At 39.2% G+C, this 27,296-nt stretch overlaps 1 protein-coding gene and 1 non-coding gene across 2 annotated transcripts in view; both read left to right on the top strand.

Annotated features, from left to right (window-relative positions):
• PGGT1B (protein geranylgeranyltransferase type I subunit beta) overlaps positions 1 to 19,253 on the top strand; it is a 34,480-nt gene extending 15,227 nt beyond the window's left edge. Inside the window, exons 5-9 of the mRNA XM_007422637.4 lie at positions 4,810 to 4,942; positions 12,106 to 12,151; positions 12,636 to 12,820; positions 13,150 to 13,258; positions 18,368 to 19,253. Of these exons, the coding sequence (XP_007422699.1) occupies positions 4,810 to 4,942; positions 12,106 to 12,151; positions 12,636 to 12,820; positions 13,150 to 13,258; positions 18,368 to 18,549 (655 nt within the window). The 3' untranslated portion in view covers positions 18,550 to 19,253. The remainder of the gene's footprint in view (positions 1 to 4,809; positions 4,943 to 12,105; positions 12,152 to 12,635; positions 12,821 to 13,149; positions 13,259 to 18,367) is intronic.
• Positions 19,254 to 26,502: 7,249 nt separating this feature from the next.
• Positions 26,503 to 26,618, top strand: LOC112540037 (U5 spliceosomal RNA). The gene has a single exon (XR_003084087.1). It is a non-coding gene; the product is annotated as a U5 spliceosomal RNA (small nuclear RNA).
• Positions 26,619 to 27,296: the final 678 nt, after the last annotated feature.

The following is a 27,296-nucleotide window of genomic DNA, read 5'->3' as shown; positions in this document are numbered from 1 at the left end:
TCTTCCTGTTCTGTGTCTATGTTGTGTTATCTTTTCAGAGAAAGCAGTTTGAGAGTATGGCCTTCCAATTAATAGGATAGTCTTTATTAGCCCCTTCCTCATTTTACACAGCACAGCTCAGGAAGTGGGGGGAACCTACGCTCTTGCCTTTAAATGATAAAATTGCTGGGTGTTTCAGGGCCTTCCTCCCTACATTATCAGGCAGCTGATGAATGAGAACATTGGACATGTTCTAGGCTAACAAAAATTGCATTTACAGAAGTAGAATATAAAATGTTGAGTTAAGAAATTGAAATATTTGTAGATGTACATGGCGGGAGTGGTATTTTATATCTTCCTCTATGATCTACACTGTTAAGTACAACAGTGTCCTAAAGAAATAATTCCACTGTATTCTAGAGTTTTGCAATATGACGATCAAATATGAATGTGGAAATGTCCAGTTTTGTGTTTGAAACTGCTGTATGGTTGCACCAAACCTTTTAGAAATGCTTTAACCTTGAAACAAAAGAACAGAAAGCACTCTGCTTTATGCTTGGAACACTTCGAAAATACTCAAAACAGCCCAGTACAGTGGTACCTCTAGTTACGAACGCCTCTCCTTACGAATTTTTCGAGATACGACCAGCTCTGGCCCCAAAAATTTACCTCGACTTGCGAACTTGCCTCGACTTACGAACCGGATCCGCAGCCATTTTCCCTGCTGCCACGCGGTCGCGGCTTCCTGTGGGCGAGTTCGCGGTAGCAAGGAGACATTCGGTGAGGTTTGTGGTGTGTTTTGTGGCGTTTTGGAAGGTTTTGGAAGGTGTTTGGTGTGCTTGTCAGCATGGCTCCAAAGAAAATGCAGAGCAGGCTTGGCAAGAATAAGGCTTTGAAGAAAAAAGTGATGATCAAACTGAAGAAGGACATTATAGAAAAGCACAATCGTGGTATTCGTGTGACTGATCTGGCCTCGGAGTACAAGATGGCGAAGTCGACCATCTCGACTATTTTGAAGAATAAAGATGCCATCAGAGGAGCTGATGTGGCAAAAGGAGTAACAATCTTAACGAGGAAGAGGACACAAGTGGTGGAAGAGCTGGAAAAGCTGTTGTTAGTGTGGCTGAATGAGAAACAGCTGGCAGGTGATAGCGTGAGTGAAGCTATCATCTGTGAAAAAGCCAGGAAGCTGCACAGTGATTTACTGCGGGAAAACCCCTCTACCAGCGCAGCAAGTGAGGAATTTAAAGCCAGCAGAGGCTGGTTTGAGAAATTCCGAAAGAGAAGTGGCATCCACAGTGTGGCAAGACATGGTGAGGCTTCCAGTTCTGACAAGGCTGCTGCAGAAGCCTACCAGAAAGACTTTGAGGACTTCATGAAGGCAGAAGGATACATCACTCAGCAAGTGTTCAACTGCAATGAGACAGGGCTCTTCTGGAAGAAGATGCCAAACAGAACCTACATCACGCAGGAGGAAAAGGCACTGCCAGGGGCACAAGCCCATGAAGGACAGATTGACCCTTTTGCTGTGTGCGAATGCAAGCGGCGACCTGAAGATTAAGCCACTGCTCATGTACCATTCCCAGACCCCTCGTGCATTCAGGGAACACCATGTGAACAAGGCCAGACTGCCTGTCATGTGGAGGGCCAATGCGAGAGCGTGGGTCACAAGGCAGTTGTTCATGGAATGGCTGCACGAGGTGTTCGCACCCACCATTAAAAAATACTTGTCTGACAACCAGCTGCCTGAAAGGTGCCTTCTCCTGATGGACAATGCCCCGGCACACCCTCCAGCCTTGGTGGATGACATGGACCCTGAGTATGACTTCATAAAGATCAGGTTCCTCCCCCCCAACACGACACCTCTTCTGCAGCCCATGGACCAGCAAGTGATCTGCAACTTTAAGAAGTTGTACACAAAGGCGCTCTTCACCAGGTGTTTCAATGTCACTGAAGAAACATCCTTGACTCTCAAAGAGTTTTGGAAAAAACATTTCAATGTCCTCCACTGCATCAGCCTAATTGACAAAGCCTGGCAAGATGTCACCTGCCGGACCTTAAACTCAGCCTGGAGGAACTCTGGCCAGAATGTGTCGCTGAACGTGAGTTTGAAGGGTGTGATGCAGAGGTAGAGGAGGAGATTGTGTCCATGGGCAAGAGCATGGGTCTGGTTGTGGATGATGCGGACATAGAGGAGCTTGTTGAGGACCATAAGGAGGAGCTGACCACGGAAGAACTTGCTGAGCTCCAGAGTGAGCAACAGAAAGCGCTTGGCGAGGAGCATTCCACTGAGGAAGAGGAGGAGAGGGAGGAGGTGAGCAGTGATGCGATAAAATCCATCATGGAGAAATGGAATGAGTGCCAGGATTTCATTGAGAAGCACCACCCCAACAGAACTGTGACAAGCAGAGTGCTGAATCTTATGAACGATAACGTGTTCTCTCATTTCCGGAGGGTTATGCAGCGCAGGAAAAAACAACTGACTTTAGACAGGTTTTTCCCCAGAACTGAGCCTGCAGCTAAGAGGCAAAGAAGAGAGGAAACCCCTGAAGGAGATCTCCCTGATGTCCTTTTGGAGGGGGACTCTCCCTCCAAACAATAACTGCCTCCCCACCCCATTCTCCCTCTTCATACTGTGCTGTACTGTACTTTTTTTCATGTTTTTGTGGTTTAAAAATAAAATGCATATGTTTTAGAACTGTTTAACCGTATGTATTTACATTGAACCTTATGGGGGAAATTTGCCTCGTGGTGCGACCAAATTCGGAGGGCGGAACAGATTAACTGTATTTACAATGAACCTTATGGGAAAATTTACCTCGACTTGCGACCAACTTGACTTGCGATCAGAGTCACAGAACGGATTAAGTTCGTAACTAGAGGTACCACTGTATGTCCTTAAAACAGCCTGGTTCTCACTTGAAATGGGATGTTTCACAATGTTTCATGTAGCGAAGAGCTGGAAACAACATATTTTGTGCATCTCTAATATCAGTTATTTCCTCTGCTACTGTAATTTGCAGTTGAGCTCTTTAGTGTCATATGTCTTCCTTTATAGTCCTATATCAACTTGCACATGTACACTTGTAAAAACAAGGATGTGGAAGCAAAAGAACCTATTCCAACTACAAGTCTTATGTTAAGCAGATTTAAGTTCTTCAGAAAATAGGGAATAGTTACTGTTATAATGGAAACACAATAATTCAAGCACCCATTTAGAGATCCAAAGCTACACTTTTATTTTTAGTATTTAGCATTTATACTACAAAGAGAACAGTGGCTCACAAGCATGTTCCTTTAACACCTTATTTTTAATAGTCCTAATATAAAACCTGTGTCTGGTAAGAATCAAATAAGCATTGCCAAGTAAGAATGAAGAAGGAGTGCTACGGAAATGACTAGGCAAGGGTTTGGGGAAAAAATTATTATTTATTTATTTATCATATTTATATAGCCGCCCATCTCACACAAGGTGACTCTGTCACATTCTAAGAAAGCACAAGTATTTGGTGAAACACTGAGTTATTTTTTATTTATATTTATACATAGACTTATCCCTGCTCATCTCCCCGCAGTGGGGGACTCTGGGCAGTTTACATCAAGTTAAAACAATAAATACATGATTAAAATTTATAAAAAGACAAGCACATCTACACAGATGGAAAGAAGAGGAAAAAAAATCCAAGATGCTGATGGAAGCCACACTATAATACTAGAAATACTGATCATGTGTTTATCATTAATTTGTTTCAGAATTAGGGTAACATGACAAGCCTTAGTGAACACAGAAACTTGGAAAACACAGGGAACAAACATTACCCTCTGTTTTTCTTGCCATCAGTTATAAATTCCAAAATGGGATCAAAACCTCAAGTACCTATGGTAGATTTTAGAATGCTGAATATAAATACCTAAGTTGAATTTACAGAAAGAGAGTGATACTGAATAATTTGGCCTTTTTTAAACATGGCACCAGGCAAATGGTTACTTTTAATACATAATGGATTGTTGCTTTAATTGGATGACCTTGTGGCTAGGGGTTAGGTTGTTAGTAGGTTTAGTAAAGGCTTTGGTAAAGTTGATTGGCCTGTTGGTACTTAGTGAGGGATGTTAAATTGACGAGAGAAAAAAAAACCTGGAAGGATTAGAAGACCTAGTGTGTGGAGGCTTGGTACTCCAGAGGCAGATCAGGACCTGTGGAAAACCAATTCCCAGCTGAGTTAACTCCAGAGTGTTGCTGGTAGTGGTGGTGTCATCAGAGAAGTTGTCCCTGAAACACATGAATAAGTTGCTCAATTTATTGAAGCTGCAACTGTAAGGAAACTCCATTACAAAGTGGTGGCCACCATTGATAGCAAAGCAGTGAGCCAGGAATAGAGCTGGGAGCCATCTGTGGAAGACTTGGCCTTCAGATGAGATTCTGTACTTGCACAGTGGCAAACCCCACATTCATTTCTGAAGAAAAAGTCTGTTTCATTGCCAAAGGAGTGATGGAACGTCCCTGGCTGTAAACTAGACTTGGATGGGTGGGTGGGTAGGTGGGTATGTGCATACATACATACATATACACACACATCAAGAAGAAGGTAGTGACAAATTGTTACCATATTGGTCCCCAGAAAAACAGCACGGATGTAACTTTGGAAACATCAACAGTTGATCTTGATTCAAGGAAAATTTTATCCTTTTCATATATGTATTGATATTAATAAATAAACTTGATCATTGGGGGAAGAACATACCATTGTGCTTTGTCTTGGAAAGTAAAATACATAGTTAACAAAATCCCAATTAACGTAGTAACTTACATAACTTTGCTGTTTTTTCTAGTTTTTGTGCAGTCCTTGAAGGAAGTGAAAATGACATGAGATTTGTATACTGCGCTGCTTGTATATGCTACATGCTCAACAATTGGTCAGGAATGGATACAAAGAAAGCCATTGACTATATTAGAAGAAGCATGGTAAGTTTCGCCAAGTGTCACTTGATAAAAATATTTGTTTCCTGTATTTAGAAAGCCATTATATTGCTTCTCATGAGCATCCCGAATGTTATTGGGATAATGTGCTTTTTCCAACTTTGCTGCATCCAAATTATATTATAGAGACAATATTTAGCTTTGTTCTTAACTTGAGCTGAATGAGGAATCTTCAGTTTAGTCATGTATTATTCTTGGGATTTGCAGGTTTTCTATTTTGTGATTTTCTCCAGTTCTTTCTCTTCTCTTCTGCTATCTCCAGGTATTGCAGTGTTCACTATCCAGACTTCTTTGTCTCTCTTATCAACAATTGTTAAGTCTGGGGTGTAGTGTGGCAGGTGCTTATCTGTTTGAATTCTAAAGTCCCATTATTATTATTCTGGTTGGTCGCAGTCAGCCAGATGTTTAGACCGGATTTGGCATTTTTATCCACCTATTGAGTCTTTCCCAAGGACCTGGAATAGGCAGATGTTGTTTGATGATGTTAAAGATATTGTCGCAGGATATAAGCTGTTCCAAGTGAAGCTGCCTTTTGCAACTGACCGATGGTGATTTTGTCAATGCCGATGGTGTTCAAGTGGTGCTTCAGATGTTTTGGGATTGCACCTAAGGCACCTATAACTATTGTTATTATCTTTGCTTTCTTTTGTCATAATTGTTCTACTTCTATTTGCAGGTCTTTATATTTTGTGATTTTCATTATTATTATGATGATGATGATGATGAATGTACCACCCAACTTCCAGCAACTATATATAGTGATATAGGATTCATAGGGATGCTAAAATGTGTATTCTTACGGTACTAGTATAATATATACTTACCTCAAACTTCAGTAACTTCTGTGGGACAAACTAGCATCTGCTTTTCAGTAACTTTTGATAAGTATAAAATAGAAGGTATTTTTCTTTCCTTCTTAGTTTGTATTTTTAGTTTGTATTTTTAATTTTTTTAATTTTTTTTTTTTTAAGATTAAAGATTGTTTTGTTAAAAAAATAAAGACATTAAATGAAAAAATAGCATTTTTTTTAGAGTCTCTTTGACTAAAGTGGTTTATAAATCCATAAATTAAAATTCGGTTTTGAATTGTATATTCTGTATGTATAATGGTATGTGAGAAAGACCTTGAGAGATGGGGCAAAATGATGCTGCTTAGGGAATGGTCAGATAAAAGAGGGCATAGCCCACAGCTGCATAATGACTGGAGAAAGAGGCTCAGAAGGGACTCTCCCTAACTTCTCAGGCTGCAAAGGAGATGGTGGAGATTTGTACTTTCAGACTTGTAAGATTCTATTAATGTAGCCTTACCATAAAGTGGAATTATCTCATCTGATTGTATTTCCTGTCTGGTCCACCTGGAAAGGCTGACAATATGCATGCAATAGATGTAAAGTGTACTATGTACTATGTAAAAATAGTGATAATATTTAGGTCTTTTGGAAATTGAGATTGTAGTATTTTTAAATGTCTAATTGGTTTACAAAATAAAGTCTATCAAATCTATCAGCTCAAATTTAAGATAATATATACCATTACAATGGTAGGATCCCACTCCATAATATATTGAAAATAGGAATGTTTTGTTTAGTTGGGTGCAACTCATTAAGTGTGTAAACGTAGTTTAATGTTTGATCTGCTTGTGACTTAAAATATTTAAAAATCATAGTTTTGCCTTTCCTAAGCAAGAAACAAAGGATTCCAGTATGAACAAAATGCACAATTTCCTGTTATAAGATTCTGAAATGAGGAGGTGGTGAATAATTCAAAATTCTGAATTACATAACCACAGATCTCTTTGTCCTGTTTATCTGTTTCTTACCATTCCTTAGGCATTCCCTAAGCTGCTTTTAGAAAAACCCAATAGCCATTTGGCTGTAGTAATGCCACAAATTTTCAGCCTTATACCTACATGATTGTAATAAATAATAAATCTCTCTAGAAGTTTCAGTCTGCACTCAGGAGCTTTCATGGAAGGATGGGGTTCTGATAGATAAGTAAGATTTATTGCAGATGTAGTGCACATACAAAATATCTATAATAATCAAGATACAGAGTCTAAAACTCTCTCTGTACTTGCGTTCCTCAAGATTTAAATTCTGTTTTTTTTCTGTCCTTTTGTTGTAATAGACTGCAGTCTTTTTCTTATGTTGGGCTGTTGATAGCATCTGCACTATGTTTACCTAATGGTCTAGTCCCAGGCTCCTTATTTTTCAATTTGCCAGCCCTAGCCTTCACACAAATTCTTTTAAGAAAAGAGGTAATTAATTCTTCACAGAGTCAAGAATCTGACATGCTTATTTTTAATTCTGATATGATATGGGGAAAGCACTGAATGACTAAAATACCGTTGCATAGTGAGCCCAGAGAATGAGACACTAGAGTCCAAGTACATTTGATTTAACACTTGGAAAATGAAGTATACTTCAAAATAATGATGTTGAACAGGAAATCTGACAGCATTTCTCTGTTTTCCCTTAATTAAGATTAAGATACAGGATAAAAGCAGTCAGCATTTCAACTGATAGGCAGAAATAAATGCTTGAAATTATTTAGTGCAATTTAAAATAAAGTGCTTATTAAATAAAGATTATTGACCTTAATTTGAATTCATTTAAAATACTTGACTTTCCATAGAAAATCTTAAATTCCAGACTGGGATTGAAGAAACTAGAGTGCTTTGATTTATTTCTGTACCACTTTTCAACATCCATTTTAAAGGCAGTTTTAAAAAATCAGTAGGAAATACAATAAAAATCACCATTACAACAGTATAGAAACTATTTTTATTCAACTTTTTATTCAGATGTTATATACATTTATTTATTATAACACTGATATATGGAGAACCTATACAGGTAGTCCTCAGGTTTATGTCCATTCGTTCAGCAACCATTCAAAGTTATGTTGGTGCTGAAAAAATGGATTTATGACTAGTCCGCGAAGTCCCAGCCATCACAGCGCCTCCATGATAATGTGATCGCGATCCAGGTGCTTGGTGATGGGCCTGCATTTACAACTACTGCCACCCCCAGCTGACCTTCGTTGTCTTATTCACCTGCCTCCCCTCTGCTGGGCCCACTGACGCTGGCTGGCCTCAAGCCAAACAGCAGTGGGGCTCTGTTGGCCATGCTGTTCAGGGCGACCTCCCCCTCTGGCCGCCTTGCTGTGTGGGAAACCCTCAGCTGAGTAGGCCCCAAGAATTGCCACCAGGCATCCCAGCCACATGCAGGGGAGGAACTGTAAAACATCCCTACCTTGTTGCTCAGGAGGATTACCCCAGCCAGGAGTGGCACATGGGACAGAGGACTTGAGGCCCCAGCCCCTTCCCAATGAGGTAGCAGCAGCCACCTGCACAATCTGGCACCCACCTCCGGCATCTACTCCTCACCCACTCTCCCTAGTGCCTGTCCACACCACCCACTCCTGTGCCCATGCTCCCTAGTGCTCCCACAGCATCCACTCCTTTGCCCACCCTCCCTAGCAGCCGCCTGCTCATAGCTCTTATCCGCCCGCCTGCCTGCCTGCCTCTTCCCACATCGTGGTCATGTGAGGTCCTCATTTAATGGCCTGTGCAGTCCTGGGGTTATGACAGCAACTGGGATTGCCATTGCTAAACAATGTGGTTACATGACGTTGCACTTTACAACCGCATTGCTTAGCAATGGAAATTCCAGTCCCAGTTGCCATTGTAACCTGCATTTACCTATTTACCTATTTACCTATTTATTTATTTATTTATTTATTTATTTATTACATTTGTATGCTGCCCATCTCCCCTCAACGGGTGACTCTGGGCGGCTCACAAAATCAGAAACCCCATCAACAATTAAAAATCCCCCCATAAATAGTTAAATAAATAATCCATTAAAAATCAAATCTAAACAACAAACCCTGTACATAAATACTAAAAACATTCAAGATGACCGGGGGGGGCAAGGTCAATCACCCCATAAGCCACCTCCACTGGTGCGAGCCCCCATCCATTCCCCAGGCCTTCTGGCACAGCCAGGATTTCACCCCTTTCCTGAAGGCCATGAGAGCGGGGGCACACTGGACCTCGGGAGGCAGATTGTTCCATAGGCCAGGGGCCACAGCAGAAAAGGCCCTCTGCCTAGATCCCACCAGTCGAAATTCTGCAACAGGATCTGCAACATGGCCCTTCTGCTGGACCGAGCGGGGCGGGCTGAAATAACCGGGGCAAGACGGCTCCTCAGATAACCTGGTCCTGTGCCATAAAGAGCTTTAAAGGTGATAACCAATACCTTGAATTGGACCCGGAAGCAGACTGGCAACCAATGCAGCCCACGTAACAGCGGTGTTATATGTGCCCTCGTAGGGGCATTCAGAACTGTCCGCGCTGCCACATTCTGCACCAGCTGAAGCTTCCAGATACTCTTCAAGGGTAGCCCCATGTAGAGCGCATTACAGTAATCCGACCAGGAGGTGACCAGGGCATGAGTGACCATGCGGATATTTGGATGTGTGTTCTCTATGTCAGCGTATAAATAATGGCTTTTATGTATTCCAGTTGGCAGACTAATTTTGAGTGAATTAAATCTTGGAAAGGTATTGCAGACAATCACTTTGGGGCTTGGTTTATATAATGAGCATAGATCAAGGGTTGTGTGCAGTTTTCCATACCAGTTATTCCTTGCCTGTATTCTAAAACTATTTACCAAGCTTGTAAAGATAGTTCAGCATTCCCAGCATTATCAGGTGCACATGTTTCTGAATTTGGATAGGTCCATCCATTGAAGTCAGTAATAATACTGAACTCAGGAAAGGAAGGGAGTTTAGTGCACATCCCTATTTTGAGATTACACAATAGTTAAACAGTGAATACTTACCAGCAGCTGTTTCTGTCTAGTAAAGGAGAACATTGTTTTGTTATTCATTTAAAGTAACATGGAATATGTGTTTTGACTACTGATGATTTTGCTTAAAAGATTAATAATGCTATTATTGAAATAAGGTGGATGAAGAAACTACATTTTTATGAGAGAAATAAAGGAAAATGTTGCAAGCGCTGTGGAGTCTTTTATAGGCAGCATATTGTTAAATTCTCTTACACTATCATTTTATAGTTTTATACTGTAAACCAGCAAGCATATTCTTGGGTAATATAAAAACAGTGGTACTTGTATTTTTGCAGGTGTCAAGGATACTGTAGATAATATAAAATAAAAATACTTTTTCAACACTGCCCCGAAGTGTGAATATATTTCATTATATTGTAAGCCAAATAGATCATTGATGCAAATTTCTATGTTGATTTCTAGGTTATAGATTATTTATTTATTTATCAGATTTATATTCCATCTTTATTTGGTGTACATAATGTTCCCTCCTCCTCCTTTCTCACAGAAATTACCCTGTGGGGTGGATTGGGCTGAGAGTGAACTGGCTTCCATGTGTAAGGGAGGACTAGCATTCATGGTCTCCTGGTTTCTAGTCCAGCACTTTACTACTACAGCAAAGTGACTATTTGAATAATGGCTCTTTATTCAAGACAAAATAGATGTCATTGTTAGAAAGCTACTATACAAAGATGTTTCTTTGTTTCACCATATCTCATGTTATTATTGCAAAAGAATAAGGCCTGTTAGTATTTAATATCAACTTGTCTATGCAAGTTGGCACGCTGTTGAAATTCATAGAGCTGGTAATCAGTTGTTGTTATGACCAGACAAATGTAATTTTAAGGTAATATTTTTATTACCTTAATAAAATTAAGGTAATAAAAATATTACCTTAATATTGAATTATTATTCAAATATTTGAATCCAAATATGCTCTTGCACAAGCAGAAGTCATTTTACAATTTGCTGTAATAAAATCATACAGAAGGTAGTTCTGTTTGTATAGACTCTCTTTCCCTTGGGTTTCTGCAGATCTCACACTCACATAGTAGTATACTACTTCTGCTGCTCCTTGTACCCTGTGCCATTTTGGAGAAATCCTTAACCCTCAGATGAAGATATGAGGCAGGTGGATACAGTGGGAAGATGGGGATGAGAAAGTATTTTTCTATGAATAGAGTTATGCTTGCAGATATTTAAATCCAAGCAGAAGTGTTACTTCAAACTCTGAGATTTTAAAACATAATCCAATCTTTCACAAAGTTAATATTACTATGTCTCCTCTAGTGATTGCCCTGGAAAGGTCAGATATGTTTCTCCTGATTACTTTCCTGTCCTAATGTTAATTTCAACTATATATGTTTAATGCTAAGCCTCTTAGAACTTGAATCTCATACGACTTTGGAGAGTCGCCTTTCTTTTCTCTTGATGGAAATATTTAAGATATCCCAACATTGTTATTGTCCTTTAAATATGTTGACAAAATCTGGATTTTAAAAATGCTTGGTGTTAAGTCTCATCATTTTAAGAGTTTGCTATAAGGTTGCCTTTGGATTACAATAATTACCAAGGAAGTTCATAAATATACTTCCCTTCAAAGCATAATTAAGCCCTTTTGAGTTATAGAACCTCTATTTAGAATGCCATATAGTCCCTTCTGAAGATATTTTCTTCTTTGCAAAGAGCTACCTAATGATCTTTATCTTTATATTGGCACATACTATTTTTATTATTTTATTGTTCTTAATGTATGCCTAAGAATTTTGAGATACCCTCATATGGCTCTGACTATAGTTATCCTAGATTAAAGAACTTGGTGTTAACTAGTCCTCTAGGTGAATGATTCCAAACTAAGGTTTCCACAGAAGCGAATACGAGGCAACGATGTCTTTTTGCAATCACAAAATTCAGTGCAATCCCTGGAAAATATGTATTTTGTTAAGAAGTTATTAATTGATGCTAAGTGAGTGCCCACATCCACTCCCAACCTTGTTTTTCCTTTTGAATTAAAAATGCAGACAGTACTTCCATTCAATGGAGCACCAGTCTGATGTGTAGAAATACACATTTTGTGTATTTCCTGAACAGAAGTTTTATCCTGAACGGATTTTGATGTTGAAAAAAGGCAGTTGAGGGGAGAGATTCTATTTTCCTGTTCTATCAGGACAAAATCTGCATAACATTGAGTTCCGACCAAGAGCAATTTGCCTGATACAACAACAAAAAAAGAAAAAAAAAACAAGCACTGTCTATTAAAAAATTACTTTGACAATTTTTTTGTTTTTTCAGTCCTATGACAATGGTCTTGCCCAAGGAGCTGAACTTGAATCGCATGGTAAGATAATTTTTTGGGTCCAACCATTTAAAAACAGTGGCAGTGGGAATCTGATTGAGCTTGACTTTGACCCAGGTGCTGGCAAAGCTTAAAAGCCGTGAATCCTATTTTGAGAATTCTTATGAAAAAGGGAAAAAACTCATTTTTCATTAAGAAAAGCTGGCTCCTTCCATATTAGGATTGTTGCTTCTTCAGTGTCTTGCTTACTACAACTATGTGCAGTCTTTGCTTCCACATAAATTGTGGAATAACCGTTGTGTTTTCAAAGTTGGATGAATTAGAACCAATTAAAACTCAGTTGGGGTCTGTTATCAATTACAACATGTAGGAGATTACTTTAGAAGAAGATTAAGTAAATTCATGGAGGAAAAAGCTATGACTGTTGCTTGAGAACATAAACAGTAGATGATAGTTCATGTAAATTCTTATTAGTAACTATAAAGGACTGTAAACCATATTAAAGAGACTGTCCCCCATCTTACAGGTGGCTCTACTTTTTGTGGTATTGCATCATTGTGCCTGATGGGTAAACTTGAGGAAGTCTTCTCTGAAAAGGAATTGAACAGAATAAGGAGATGGTGTATTATGAGGCAACAGAATGGTTATCAAGGAAGACCCAACAAGCCTGTAGATACTTGTTATTCATTTTGGGTAGGAGCAACTCTCAAGGTAATTTAAAAGTATAAGTTAAGACTCTAGAATCTATAGTCTGCTTATTTTATATTAGTACATGTGCCAACAATGTGCAAGCTTTTGAGTTTTTCATCAGGCTAGATGACTAAAATTTCTGATTAAAATGTATGAATGACGAGGTAAAGGAGGAAAGTTGTAGCTGATTTTTAGTAATATCTATGCAACATTTACATATCTCTGAGGCTGTCAGTTTAGCCTAGCCTTTAATAAAACGGTATATCATAATCTAGCTTTGAATGTTCCTCATGAGAAATTGCTTTGTTATGCTTCTGAGGTGTTTTGAACATGATAAATTTCTCTTTCAGCTTCTGAAAATATTTCAGTATACAAACTATGAAAAAAACAGAAATTACATTTTATCAACCCAAGATCGTCTTGTTGGTGGATTTGCTAAGTGGCCAGATAGTCATCCAGGTAATTTCACTTTTTTGCTTACTCATGTGATCGTTTATGTACGACAAAAAGAAGGTTTTTTTTAAAGCAGATGTGAAGGAAATACGAGTAAGTTTCCTACCATGAAATAAGTTTTTATCTCTAAATTTTTCAAAGATAAAACAGATACACAGATAGAAGTGATCTAATAAAGTATTTTGTAGGAATCCCTCAAGCAAGATTCTGTGTAAGCAGTCATATAATAAGTGCTTATCATAATAGCAGATTATAAAAGGGAAAGCAGTGTAAGAATAAATGAATAGTTGTAACAATTGAAGGAAATAAAACTCTTGTAGAATACAGAATATTCTGGAATTGGATCATCAGTGGTATAGTCAAATTAAAGTGCAACTCCAGATGATTAAGAAAACTCAGATGGATTATAAAGAGCTTGTTTCTTCAAAGTCTGTGAAAGGTGAATAAAATAGCAAATGAACAAATTTAAGAAAGTGCAAAATGATGCCTATGGTAGCAAAAAATAGAATAAGGACTGGTAGGTATTATTTAGGGAAGGTAAAAGATCATGCTAGATAGCGTGAGACATTTACTTAGTAGTGCAGCAAAAAACACAAGTTTCTTGTTTGAGGTTTTGGGATATAGAATGAACGGAGAACTGTTAACATTTCAAAATTTTGAGGTAGCATTTAGAATATCCTACACTTTTCTAATTTAATCACTTCATCTCAAAAATAACAGAACATTCTACAGATCTTAAAAGGGGCTATTTTGGGAGACTGTTAGCATTAATCAGACCCTAAATTTATCTGCATTAGGAACCATACTCCAAAACTAATAAGCAGTGTCAGGACAAAAGCAAATTTGATGTGATTCCATTTATATTTAATTAAACTTAAATAAAGAGAATTAAATTCTCATGTATTCAATAATTTCCCCCTTCTGTCACGGTAATAATTAATATTTGGTAACAAGCTCAGCTGTTTTTGAGTTTCATGCTGCTCTTAAGCCTGGATCTACAGTTTCTGCTGCTCTCTCCTTCTGGACAGAATTTCTGAAATCTCATCTGCCAGGGAAAAGAAGCTATTGTAATAAATTATAATTTAATTCTCAATAGATTTTACACTTAGGTAGGTTTTTGGTTCCCAAATGAAGTTACAATACTGGCTGACAAATTAGAAATGAACGTATAAATAAATGTAACATGAATCTGGAAAAGATGCAAAAGAAAAAAGAATGGGTGACCTTTCCAAAATGGAAGTTTAAAGTACTGTTACAGATAGTCCTCGAGTTACAACCATTCATTCACCAACTGTTCAAAGTTATGACAGTGCTGAAGAAATGGACTTACAACTGGTACCTGAAGTTATGGCTGTTGCAGTATCCCTGCGGTCACATGACCACAATCTGGGCACTTGGAAACCCATTCGCACTTATGACTGGTTGCCAAGCACCCTGCAATCACGTGATCACCATTTGCAACCTTCCCTACCAGCTTCTCACAAGCAAAGTGAATGGGGAAGCCAGCAGGGGAGGTCATAAGTCTCCCCCACCCTCCTTCCCCTTCACTTGCTTGCATGGACTGCACCCTCTTTCGCTTGCTTGTGCCCACCTTCCCCCTTCACTTGCACACACCGCACCCTCCTTTGCTCACTCAAATGCACCAGTGCCCTCCTCCCTTCACTCGCTTGCATGCACCGTGCCCCCTTCATGCTGTGCTGCAGCTCTGGTGCTTTGCAGGAGGAAGAAAACCAACGTGAGCTGCAGAGCACATGCAGGAAGTGCCCCTGGAGTGCTTCTTCAGCATCAGAAGCACCCCTGGAGAGTCCTCAAGCGAGGGAAGGAGGGTACTGTGTGTGTGAGCAAGCGAAGGGGGAAGGAAGATGCATATGCATGACAGTGAAGGGGGAAGGAGGGCACTGGTGTGAGCGAGTGAAGGAGGGAAGGAGGGTGTGGTGCATGTGAGCGAGCGAAGGGGGAAAGAGAGCCAAGAAGCCCCAGAGCTGTAGCATGGCAAAGTAGCCCCAGAGCTACATGGTCCCACAGGGCAGGGTGCAGGGCAGCCAGAAGGGCAGAGATGGGGGGGATGGGTGGGGGGAGTTGGATGCAGTCCCTTACTTTACTGAGGCTCAGGTCTGGGAGGGACCAAGCCCGGAATGGCTTGGATTGAGGTGGGTCCTCGGCTAACAACCAATGGAATTCACTTAATGACAGCAATGGGGAATGCTGGGATTGCCATCACTAAGTGATGAGGTCACATGACATCTCACTTTACAACCGTGGTCATTGTGGTCATAAGTTGAGGACCACCCATATATTTAGAAGTCCAGAGTATTCAAGCTTTGAATTCCAGGTGCTGGGGATCAAATAAGAGATGGAGCTATTACTGTTATGTCCTCTTCGGAGATTTTGTTGGGAAGCTGTTCAGTTGTGACAAATGTAAGGTGGGAAGAATCAGGCCCATAAGTACATGAATGAGGAGACCTTACTTGATGGCAGTGTATGTAAGAAGGCTGTAAAAGTACTAGTGTACCTACCAGTTAAAAATGAGTGAGCAGTGTAATGCAGCAACAAAAAAACCCCATGCAATCCTGGGCTTCATTAACAGAAGCATTGCATTAGATTGTGGGATTAATTGCAATCTGCACTGATCGGACTGCAGCTGAACTACTTTCTCCAGTGGATTTCAAAAGGGACATGGAACAGCTGGAACAGGTTCAGAGGAGAGCTACCACAATGATAAAAAGGCTAGAAACCAACCCCTCTAAGGAACAGTTTAAGGAGCTGAATATGTTTAAGTTGTAAAGAAACTAATGAGTGGAGATACAATTGCAATCTACAATCTGAAGAGTTGTTACATGCAAGAGACATCAGTTGCATTCTGTATTGAAACTCAAAGCATGACAGATCAAGTCATTAAATTAAAAGAAATGAAATTCAGGCTGCATATTAAGAGAAATTTCCTGATGTTAAGCAGTGGAACAGTTTGGTTCTTGCTGGAGGTTTTCAAATGATGGCTGAATGGCCAACATTCTGAAAAGGTTTAATAGTTTTCCTGAGGAAACAGGAGATTAGTCTAGGTGACCTACAAGATCCCTTCCAACTCATACATTCTATGATTCTATGCCAGCGTTGAGCTGTTTTCTAGCACCAACTCAAGGCTCTGTAAAGATCTGTGCTGTATTTTGAAGAGCCAGTACTGGCTAATCTTAGAAAGCTAAACAGGGTTGGACCTGTTAGGCTAGACTGGAAAGTTAAAATTAACATCGTGAAAGAAGGTAGTGGTAAACCACTTCTATATTGTTGCCAAGAAAATTAAAGGGATATATTCATAAAGTCACCAGGAGTCAAACTTGGCTTGAAAGACATGGCATATTTTTACAGATAGAATATAGAGTTTCCTTGGAGTCATGTGGTCATTTTATATCCTAGCCGCTGAAGAAAAATACAGGAACTATGAGCAGAATCTGGAAAAAAAACCTGAGACATTTGCTAAGTATTTTGACGATTTAATATTGTTTTGAGGCTTTAAATCAAATTGTTAAGCATTTGTCCATATAGTTTGAGAATTTCCAGCATCAGAATGTTAAATTTTTAGTGCCTTGGACAATTGTCTCTGTGTTTGCTGTTTTTATTTCTTAGAAAGTTTGAAAGTATATTTATAAGATCTTCTGCAAGATTGTGTGAGTTAATCATATCATCGGTAGACACATGAATAAGCAGCAGGGATCCTACTAGGCAGTTCAGAAGTTTCTTTCATGAAGATTTCTAATCAGATTCATATGCTGGCACTAATTATGCTGAATTTAGCTTTTATTTTCAATATAAACTTTGCTTCTTACAATTATTAAACTCTTCACCATGATTTTTCACCCTTGCTGAAGCCCTGGGTGAAGAGTCAGGTCTTCAAGGCCCTTCAAAACACCACCAGTGTGGGTGCTATCTGGATCTTGGGGGGGACTTCATTCTGAAGGACAGGTGTTGCTACTGAGAAGGTGCACTTCTGGGGTCCTGATAGATGGCACTAGTTAATCAAAGGAACCCAGAGTGTGCCAACCCTGCCAGATTGAATAGGCCAAGCAGATACTGTCAGGCCCAGCCCAAGAACAACAGGGAAACAATCCAGCCAAGTTCAGTTCTTTATTGCTTACACCATATAGACAGAATCTTGCCAGACTAAATCTGTGCTATGCTAATCTAATAAATATACTCTGGGAGAATCTAGGGAGTGGCTACCTTAAATATCTTCTTCCTGTGCTCCTGCTCTGGACTACGTTGCCTCTTGTGTCCCCCTGGAATGTGCTCCCTCCTTTCTGAGAACCTGGATCTCTGCTGCATTCCATCACACCACCACTTTGTAGATATATTCCATCACAGATACTATGAGAGACAGGTGGTCCCTCAAGTACTAGGCCCTATGCTATGTAGGGCTTTATAGGAATGACCAACAGCTCAAATTGCACCTGGAAGCAAATCAGCAACACTAACAGTGCAGCTCGCGAAGCATACTGAGGCATGCCCATCACTGGCCACACAGCTGAATTCTGGACCAACTGAGGCTTCCAGGTGGTCTTCAAGGGTAGTCCCATATAGAGCATGTTGCAGTAGTCAAGCCAAAAGTGGTCAAACAGAAAATATTTTTCTGTTATATTCTGCAAACTTTTAATAATGGGATGTACATGTTGGCTTTTAAGAGAAAAAAATCCAACCATAATTCTTAGCTTTGAATTTCTCAGCCTGTAATGTATTAGGGCTCTCTTTTCTTCCAAAATCACTGAGTGATTTTCGGCCATTCACTGTCGTTCAGTCCAGCCTACCTCATAGGGTTATGATTCTTATAAGAAAAATAGGAGGGAGAGCTACGTATGCTATCTTGAGCTGAACAAAAGTTGGGATACAAACAAATAAGCCTTCATGCAGTGTCCTCTAAGCTTGGCCTATTAAATGATATTTTTTTCAGAATATATAGTTGGGTCTCAGGATGAGGCTTTCTTTGCCATTTACTTTCAGTGAAAGGATCTTAGTTTAGAAAATAATAAGTCGCTACTGTATTGTACTGTGTGTGCATATGTATGTATACATCTCTCTCTCACACACACACACAGACATATACTCATTTCTGGTTTCTCTTTCCAGATGCTCTTCATGCCTACTTTGGGATTTGTGGCCTGTCTTTAATGGGTGAGTCTGGCATTCGAAAGGTTCATCCTGCCTTGAATGTAAGCACAAGGACCTCAGAGCGCCTTCAACACCTTCATCAGATCTGGGCAACCAAGGCCTCTAAACAGTCTTCAGAGGAAGTGCACGGTGCCACATGACTGAGACTCCAGTTGAGCTTGGTAGCATAATTGTAGCCCAAGGTTCAAAGCCATGTATAACCAATGTGCTCTTTTAAAGTACTGGTATCATAGAATCAAATTCATGTTACTGGCATCAACTTGACAGCTTCTGGACTTTTTTTAAAAAAAATTGCTTGCCTTTGCAGATGCAAAGACAGCAGATTGGTTTCAGAAAAAAAAATCTTCAGAGCAAAATGAGTTAATTAATTCTACTGTATTATTTTAAACAGTGCAATGGCAAACGATGATGATATAAAGAAACTTCAAAATGAACTTACATATTTTCATACTAAATCTCTTGAGATTAGTGATACTTATGTAATAAGGACTTCATATGAAATCTTATAAATTAAGTCTTAATTGCTAAAAGGTGTTCTTTAAGGTAGATGACAATTATATAATCTTTGTAAAAAATAAAATTATTTTATTCATTATATATTGTATTTATTTGGGGGGGCACTTTAATTTAGAATTATACAGTTTGAAGGGGTCATTTAGGCAATCAACTCCAGTCACCTGTTCAGTACAGCAGCCTAAATTAAAATATCCAGGTATTCCCCACTTTATAGAGTATCTGTGCATTTGATTTTTGTTTCCCAAATGTACCACTTTGTCGCTGTTGAATTACTTGTTATTTTCCTCCCAGTTCGCTAATCCGGTAATTCTCAAGGTGTTCAGTGCCCACATCTTCTGTGCAGGCCTGAAAGCTCTTTGTTCAGTTTCAGCAGTGCAAAGTATATGATGTGAATTTTGCTTTGGCTTGTCACTCTTCTCCACTGGACTTGCTTTTCTGCTTGACACTCTTCCTGTTGGAGTGATGCTTCCTCTGCCAGCTCCTGCTACTGTGTTGATTTGATCTGATAAACCTTTATCTCTCATGAAGTAGAATGGGTCCACTCACTGCACCAATCCTCTGACTTTTTCTTCAGCCACTGCTGAAGTATAGCTAGGTTATATTCAGGCAGGGATGCAATCATGCCACAAGCATTACAGGTCACAACTGCAGACTCCTGTTAGTTCATTTTCACTTCTTAAGGCACCATTCATACCAGCTCTTGACTTAGAAGGTAAATTCATTAAAGATTCCCCCTTATACAGTAGACTATCTCACTGAACTCCACTGACAATTCCTGTTTGGTATTTTTCTTCATCCATTTGCTTTTACAAGTTGAATTTTAGGTAACAGAGTACTACAGTTTTAATTGAAGTTTAATAATTAAAGGTATATTGTGTTATCTGAAAAAAAATTAAAAGAAAAGTACTGTTACTGTTCTCAGGATCCTTCTAATATGCCAAATATTGTGACTTGCTACAGAAAGTTGCACAGATGGTCCAACCCACATTACATTTAGCAGTTTCTCACTTTGTGCCTTCCACTTCCTGAATGTTTTGCTTCTGTAAACTTGTACTTCATAACTGTACAACGATGAAGGCAACAGGCCACTTTATTATTTTCCTGTCTCCCTGAAGGAGAAGATCAGGTTCAGGCAGTCCCCAGGTTAAGAACGTCTGACTTACAGACAACTCATACTTACAAATGGGCTGCCTGTTACTAAAAATGGTGGACTGCGTTCTCCTTTCTTGAGCCAATGAACTACTGAAGCTGCAATGTTTTCATGAACTGCTGAAGCCACACGTTTTAATATACAGCCTGTTTTCAACAGTTTATGAAAACATTGCACAGCTTCAGCAGTTCGTCGGCTCAAGGAAGAAGAACACTATCCTCCATATTTAGTAATAGGCAGCCTGTTCATAAGTACGAGTTCCAACTTACATACAAATTCAAGATAAAGACAAACTTAGGAACGGATCTCATTCTTAACCAGGGAACTGCCTGTATATAAAATAGCATATAGCTCATCTTAACAATTAAAAGCAACCAGCAAGACAATTGAAAAAAAGTCATTCTCTTTTACCTTTTTTGCACCTTGATCAGTCAGCTGTAAACTATTGATACAATTCATTATTTGATAGGACTCACTGGCAAATCTTAGCTTTTAGTATGACAGAACAGTGTATCCTATAGCAACAAATCGATTGATACTGTGTGGAAAACCTGAGTACAGGGACTTCAGATTGTGTTTCTCAAAAAAAGCTTCTTCCAGGAAATCCCATTTTTTTCAATGGTACAAAAAGTGAAAACTAAATTGTGTGATTGATAAATTATAATTTATGGTTTACTGAACTATGGCCTATTTAATGAGGTTCTGTAAAACAAACCAAGGCTTAGTGAAATGTGCAAGTCCACTAAGTGATTGTGAATATTCTCAGACCAATTTACTTTGCACCAGCTGTGAAGATATACTTTAAGAGAAAGAAATGTGGGTGCAGTCAAACTGGATCTTTCCCAAAAGTTATCATCCTTAAAACTAAAATTCGAAAATCACAGCAGTATCACTTAGTTTTGATCTAATCTGGCAAATTATTATAATCAGAACATTCCAATCTAACAACCATTTATAGTAAATACTGCTTTGTTATTGTTGTTTTTACAGTCCTGTAATTCACATTTCCTTCTAGTTTTGTTATGTTACGTGCTTGTGAAAATGTACGTTTTACACTGAACTGTAGAAGGGAAAAGGAAAAACCTTGATCTGAGTGTTCTGTGGCAGCTGAATGCCTGCTAATTCTGGCTCCTATCAAGAGCTCCTAAATATCAGGAATCTATGGGTGGTTCCATTTCAGTGATATGGTTTCATATAGCCATGTAATTTCTTCCAAGCATGAAGAAGGGGAAAAATGGTGTTTTCTTTTTTCTCAGGGCAGATAAATAGTATACTGGGTGTTCTTGTGCTCTTTAGCCATTTTCTTTTATCTGCTGCATTCTTTCAACTTTACCATACTTCATTGCTTTTTAAACAGAATTATATTGAACTAGGTTAAACTAATTAAGTCTGTAATTGCATTTTATAATGCAGTTTCTGGTTTCCTTATTTTTTACAGTTCATTGTGATTTTTGAGGTTCATGTTGTATTGTAGTGACATCTTGAAAAATATATTATAGAACACATATATGATACACTTAGCAGGATTTTCTATTTCTTCACAGCTGGATCAGAATACATAGGAAACTGAGCTCTAATTTTCATTTATGGGGGGAAAAGCATACTAAATTTCTTTTCTGATGGTCTCTTTTCGAATTGTCAATTTACCTATCATTGATTATTTCCAACTTTTCTTCTCTGGACTTAACGTTTTCCATATCCGCTTACGTTATGTATGCTTTGCCTTAGGAATAAATGTAGCAGTTGATTTTTGTATTTTTCAAGAACAATTTTCCCATCAGCCTGAAACCATCTCAGCACCTGAGAAAACCTAAATTAAATCTCAAAAGCCTATTTTGGCATTCCACTTTAAGACTTGCTAAATGCAGACTGTTGGCTTCGAACATTAAAGAATCTCTCTCTCTCTCTCCCCCCCCCACCCCCTTTCCTCTTTTAATTCTTTCCAATTCAAAGGAATATTGGAACAACATTAGGTAAAGGGTCTTGAGACTCTGTCTATCATCAGCAAGCTACCTCTGAAAACAGAAGGGAAGGGAGCCAGATTTTTTGGGCGTAGGGGGAGAAGCTGGCCAAAGAAATATTTAGTTGAAAATGGACCACATCCAGCCAGAGGCTAGAAAGAATAACATTCCCCCTACGGCAGAGGCAATGAGTCAGCAGCCCAGTATGTTGCTGATTCCTTCATGCTAAGCTCCATCCCATCTCCTACCTGGTCATGTGACCCAGAGTGTTGCTATCAGCTGGGATTGGGAAAAATTCCCAAAGCTCTACTACCTTGTTTCTTCTTTGCTTCCCCTTTTGTTCCGATTATTAGTTCTGAGAAATCAAAAGTGCCCACACTGTTTTTGACTTTCAGATATCACTCCCATATGAGTACTGGAACGTGCCGTACCTTGTATATGAATATATAATATAAAAAGAATATAATTCTTAACTTTGATGTCTTTCTCTCTGAAAGCTTGGAGGTGAGGGATTGATTTGGCTTTGCTTGGTTTGGTTTTGCATAGTTGGAAGAAAACAGTTGTGCCACTTATTAAAGTCGTTTGACGTAACATATGGCTATAAAGGTATGTATTTTGTTGTAATAATTACATGGCTGTAGGATTTACTTTGGATGTATACCCATCTTTAAATATCTTTTAGACTGTTCCAAATGGAACTTCAAAGGTGCATCAGAACAGTACTTTAGAGAGCATGCAGACAGTACCCCGCAGCCCTGGGTCCATTTTCCCCCTTTTACTCCCCCCCCCCCGCTTATCTTTTCTTTGCTTATAAAAGCATTTGGGGAAGGGGCATGGCTTCAGCATCTGCAGTGGTTCTCATCACTACTACTTTCTTCCAGTATTTAATGAACTGGAGATCTGCCCTGCCACCCGCTCCCCCTGAGAAAGGGAACAAGGCACACAACACAATTACCAAATGCCTGAACCAGGCCTCTCCAGATACACCATTTCTTTACACAATCACCATCACCGAAGAATCTCAGGAATCCTGCTACTGAAGGTTTCACCGCAAATAATCACTTTGGTCAGTGTTGTCTAACGCCAGAATACTGATATAATGATAGAAGACTGATGAAGATGGAGAATTTTAAAAATTCTTGTTTTAAAAAATGTGCTCAGGTATAAAAGTGTCCCTGCCTGCAGTAACAGGTGCATTTGTGGGAATGAAAAAGATCTAAGTGGATAGTCAGAGCATCTCATGATCTGTACACAGCATTGCTAATTGTCCATAAAAGACAAAACAGGAACAAGTTGTGTGAACTCCCTGTTACAGGGTTGCACAAAACATTCCATTTGGAGGGTGGAACATTTTGGGGAACACCAGGATGTTCTTTTTGTTTTGTTGTTTTCAGAACAGGCCAATCCAGCTCTTCCAAGGAGGTGATCAGGGAGTTTTCTACAAGTAAATCTTCTGGAATAGGAAGTGGTATGACTTGCTACCTCAGAAGATTTACTTCCATAAAACTTGCAGAGCATCCCTGGAATGGATGGACTGGCACTATTCAAAAGTAAAACAATGTTCTGGTTTTCCTAGAATATTCCATCCCCAGAATAGTGCATTTTGAACATCCCTACTCTTTTGTGATTTCTGCAAACAGCAATAACAATAAAAGCTGTAATATCATACAGAGGAAGCATACTTATTCAGCCCTATTGAAATCAATGGGAGTTATCCTAAATCATAACTATATCTTTCCCCAAGCTAGTCTGAAGAAATAAAGCCCCAAGTTCTCCCCAACCCCCCAAACTAATCAGAAAATCCAACAGAAGATAATATATGTAGCTCAGGGTTGAACTGTGGAGTCCTTGGTGTTTTCTGAGTTTGGTTGTTTGCTTGCAGACATTTCATTACCCAACCAGGTAACATTGTCTGTGCTAGTGAACGTGGTGTTTGCTCCCTGTTTACATACAGTAGCTTGCCCTGCCAGTGTTGGGGGTGTGTGGTTTTTTCCTTGGTAGTTCCTTGATTAGGGTATTGTTTTCTGCTTGATTGTTTGCCTGGTGTTAGTCCCTACTTATCTTTGTCTTTTTGTTTCCTTCTTAGCTTTCTTATTGTCTCTCTTGAATGGTGTGTAAATGTAGTTTATTTCTATGTTTCTATTGATGGCTGATTAGCCTGAATGCCAAGTTTCCAGGAATTCCCTGATGTTTTTGGATTTAGCTTGGTCTAGGATGCTCACAGTTTCCTATTGAAACTATGATTGAGTCTATGTGTTGTGAGATTAAGGAGTTTTCAGTATGTCTTCTGACTGCTAGTTGGTGTTCATGGATGAACTCTGCTAGTCTTCTGCCTGTCTGCCCTACATAGTGGCTGTTATACTCCTTACAGTGTATGTTGTACTGTAGATGACTCCTGTTTTTTCTTCTTGGGCTACTGAGTCTTTTGGTTTACTTAAGAGGTTTTGGAGGGCTTTAGTTGGTTTGTGTGCTACGGTAATGCCGTGTGGTTGTAATAGTCTGTTGGTTGTTTCTGAGATGCTTTTGATGTATGGTAGTGTTACCTTTTTCACAGCTTGTGTTGGTTGTGCTGTAGTGGGTTGAGTGGTCAGGCACTTTTTGATAAAGTTGCATGGGTATCCATTTTGTTGGAAGATGTTGTATAAGTGGTCTGTTTCATTTTTCTGGGATTCTGAGTTGCTGCAGTGCGTTTGTACTCATCTGAATAATGTTCTTACATAGTTCCTCTTGTGGGAGGTTGGGTTGTTACTTTGGTAATGGAGCACTTGGTTAGTGTGGGTTGTTTTTTGATAGACTTGTGTTTCTAATTTGCTGTTGTTTCCTCCGCTGGTGAGGATATCCAGGAAGGGTAGTATGTTGTTGTTTTCTTCCTCTCTGGTGAATTTTATTCCTTTGAAGATGTTGTTGATAGTTTCATGTGTCTTCTCTAGTTGTTCCTCTTTTATTATGACGAAGATGCCGTTTATGTATTGGATCCATACTTTTGGTTGTATGTGTGCGAGTGCTATAGTTTCTCACAACACATGGATAGACTCAACCATAGTTTTAACTGGGAAACTGTGAGCATCCTAGACCAAGCTAAATCCAAAAACACTAAGGAATTCCTGGAAGCTTGGCATTCAGACAAATCAGCCATTGATAGACACACAGAGATAAACCATATTTACACACTATTCAAAAGCTAAGAAGGAAACAAAAAGACTAGAACACATCCTCCCCAGCAGCCTACACATAGATAAGCAGGGATTAATACCAGACAACCAAGCAGAAGACAATGCCCTAATCAAGGAACTACCAAGGAGAAAACCACACCACCGCCAACACTGGCAGGGCAAGCTACTATATATAAATAAGGAGCAAACCCCACACTCACTCACACTGATGATGTTACCTAGTTGAATAATAAAATGTCTGCAAGCAAACAACTAAGCTCAGAGAGCACCAAGGAATCCACAAATCAGAAAATTCTGACAAAGCCAACATCCATAGCATATTTCTGTCTACTTTCCATCATCATTTACCAATTGTGTCCTTACTGCTCCAAAAACGATTAAGTACTATCTACTGCCACTGAAAGGTTGGCCATCTTATCTTAAATCGGAACATCAAATTCTTCAAATGACCAGTATGAAATGACACATGTTTATAGTGGCCATGCTATTTGTAATGATTCCTTGTAGGTGCAGATACCCTCAGTAGCCTTGAACATATTTGCTGAAAATAGATAGAGCTCTTAATTTCTTACAGGATGCAAGTGTCTAGGATTGTCTCCCACCCACTGCTTGCATTAATGGGCTACAGGTAATTCCATGTACCAGCACTTTCAAAAGCCTAAAAATAGGCAGCTTTACAGATGCATGTAAATTTTAGCTTGGTTCTGTTGACTTTGACATTTAATGGCACTGTGGAATCTGGATACATGCAACATGGGCCCCTTGTATGTTGATCTCAAGGGCACGTGCAGACTATGGAATGTAGCTGGAGATCAAGAGTTCCCACGGTTTCCCTTCTAAAAAAGGAAACAAAATTTTGCTGCAGCTGTTGATCTGATACCAAATCTGGATTAGGTTCATTCTCTCATTCACTCTTTTCCCTTTCCTATTCCTCCTCTTTTAGCAGCTGCAACAGCTTTTGATGATCATTAATCAATGGAATATTTTTGTGGCTAAAGCAAATGAAAACTCCCTTAGTGCAAATGCACACATTTCATGTGTACAGAAAATACTAAGGGAACTGCCTGCTGTGCAGTAAGTTTCAGACAAGCTGTAAGTACTTTTAAGGAAGACCTCTGTATACAGCATTCATAAACTTTCCACTCCCTCAGTGCTCACCTAAGTTTTTCAGTCCCAGCACATTTAAAATATTTAGACATGCCTGGGTTTAAACCTTTAAAACCTTTATCAGCATTGTGGTGTGCACTCACAATTGTGGAAACAATGTTTTGTCCACTTATTTAAAAACCAGTCATACTTTAGTTTCTCTTCAGATCATATAAGTCTTTTGACTTTTACTAAAGATTTCCATACAGAGGAACATTTCTAGTGAAAAATCCATCATTATCAGTGCCTAGAAAGTTGGCTTAGATGCAGGAAACTCTTGTTCAAATATCTGTACAGCTGTGAAACTCCAGAGGCAAATCACTCCTAATGCTGAGCCCACAAAGGGGAAAAAACAGGTGCAAATGTTATAACGTATATAGGTCTCTTCAGATTTCCAATGCAACTGCTAGCTCAGGTGCCATTTAAATTATTCTCTCTCCACTTGAAAAGGGAGTTCTGACCAGTTTGCCTAAGGATATGTCCACTGACATAGTTTGGGTGGAACAGAAAGCATTTTAGGGGCATCATTCAGGGGCTGGGTTAAATGTAGGGGACAGACATGTAATAGGTATGTACTTGTTCTTTCCAGGGAGTTTCAAACCCAGAAACTCGATTTCTTACATGCATGAAGAATTTCATTTATTATTTATCAAATTTATATCCTGCTTTTCCTTCAGGAACTCAAGATGGCAAACAGAGTACTCCTTCCTCCCATTTTTCCCCACAATAACCCTGTGCGGTAGATTGGGCTGAGAGACAATGACTGCCCCAAAGTGAGCTTCCATGGCTGAAGCTAGATTTGAACCTGAGATTCTCTGATGCTAGTCCAACACCTTAACCACTACATTGCTCTGCTTCTCAGAATGAGCTGTTCACCAATGTTGCATGGATGAATCCTTGCAGTGGAAGGTCCATGTACTCAGGTCATAACTTACTCAAGT

The sequence above is a fragment of the Python bivittatus genome, unplaced genomic scaffold (assembly GCF_059951505.1).
Source record: "Python bivittatus isolate LINGU-HERP-01145 unplaced genomic scaffold, Pbiv_v1 ctg000850_np1212, whole genome shotgun sequence".
Lineage (NCBI taxonomy): Eukaryota > Metazoa > Chordata > Lepidosauria > Squamata > Pythonidae > Python > Python bivittatus.
The sequence above is the reverse complement of the archived record's forward strand: the minus strand, read 5'-3'. Positions and strand labels throughout refer to the sequence as shown.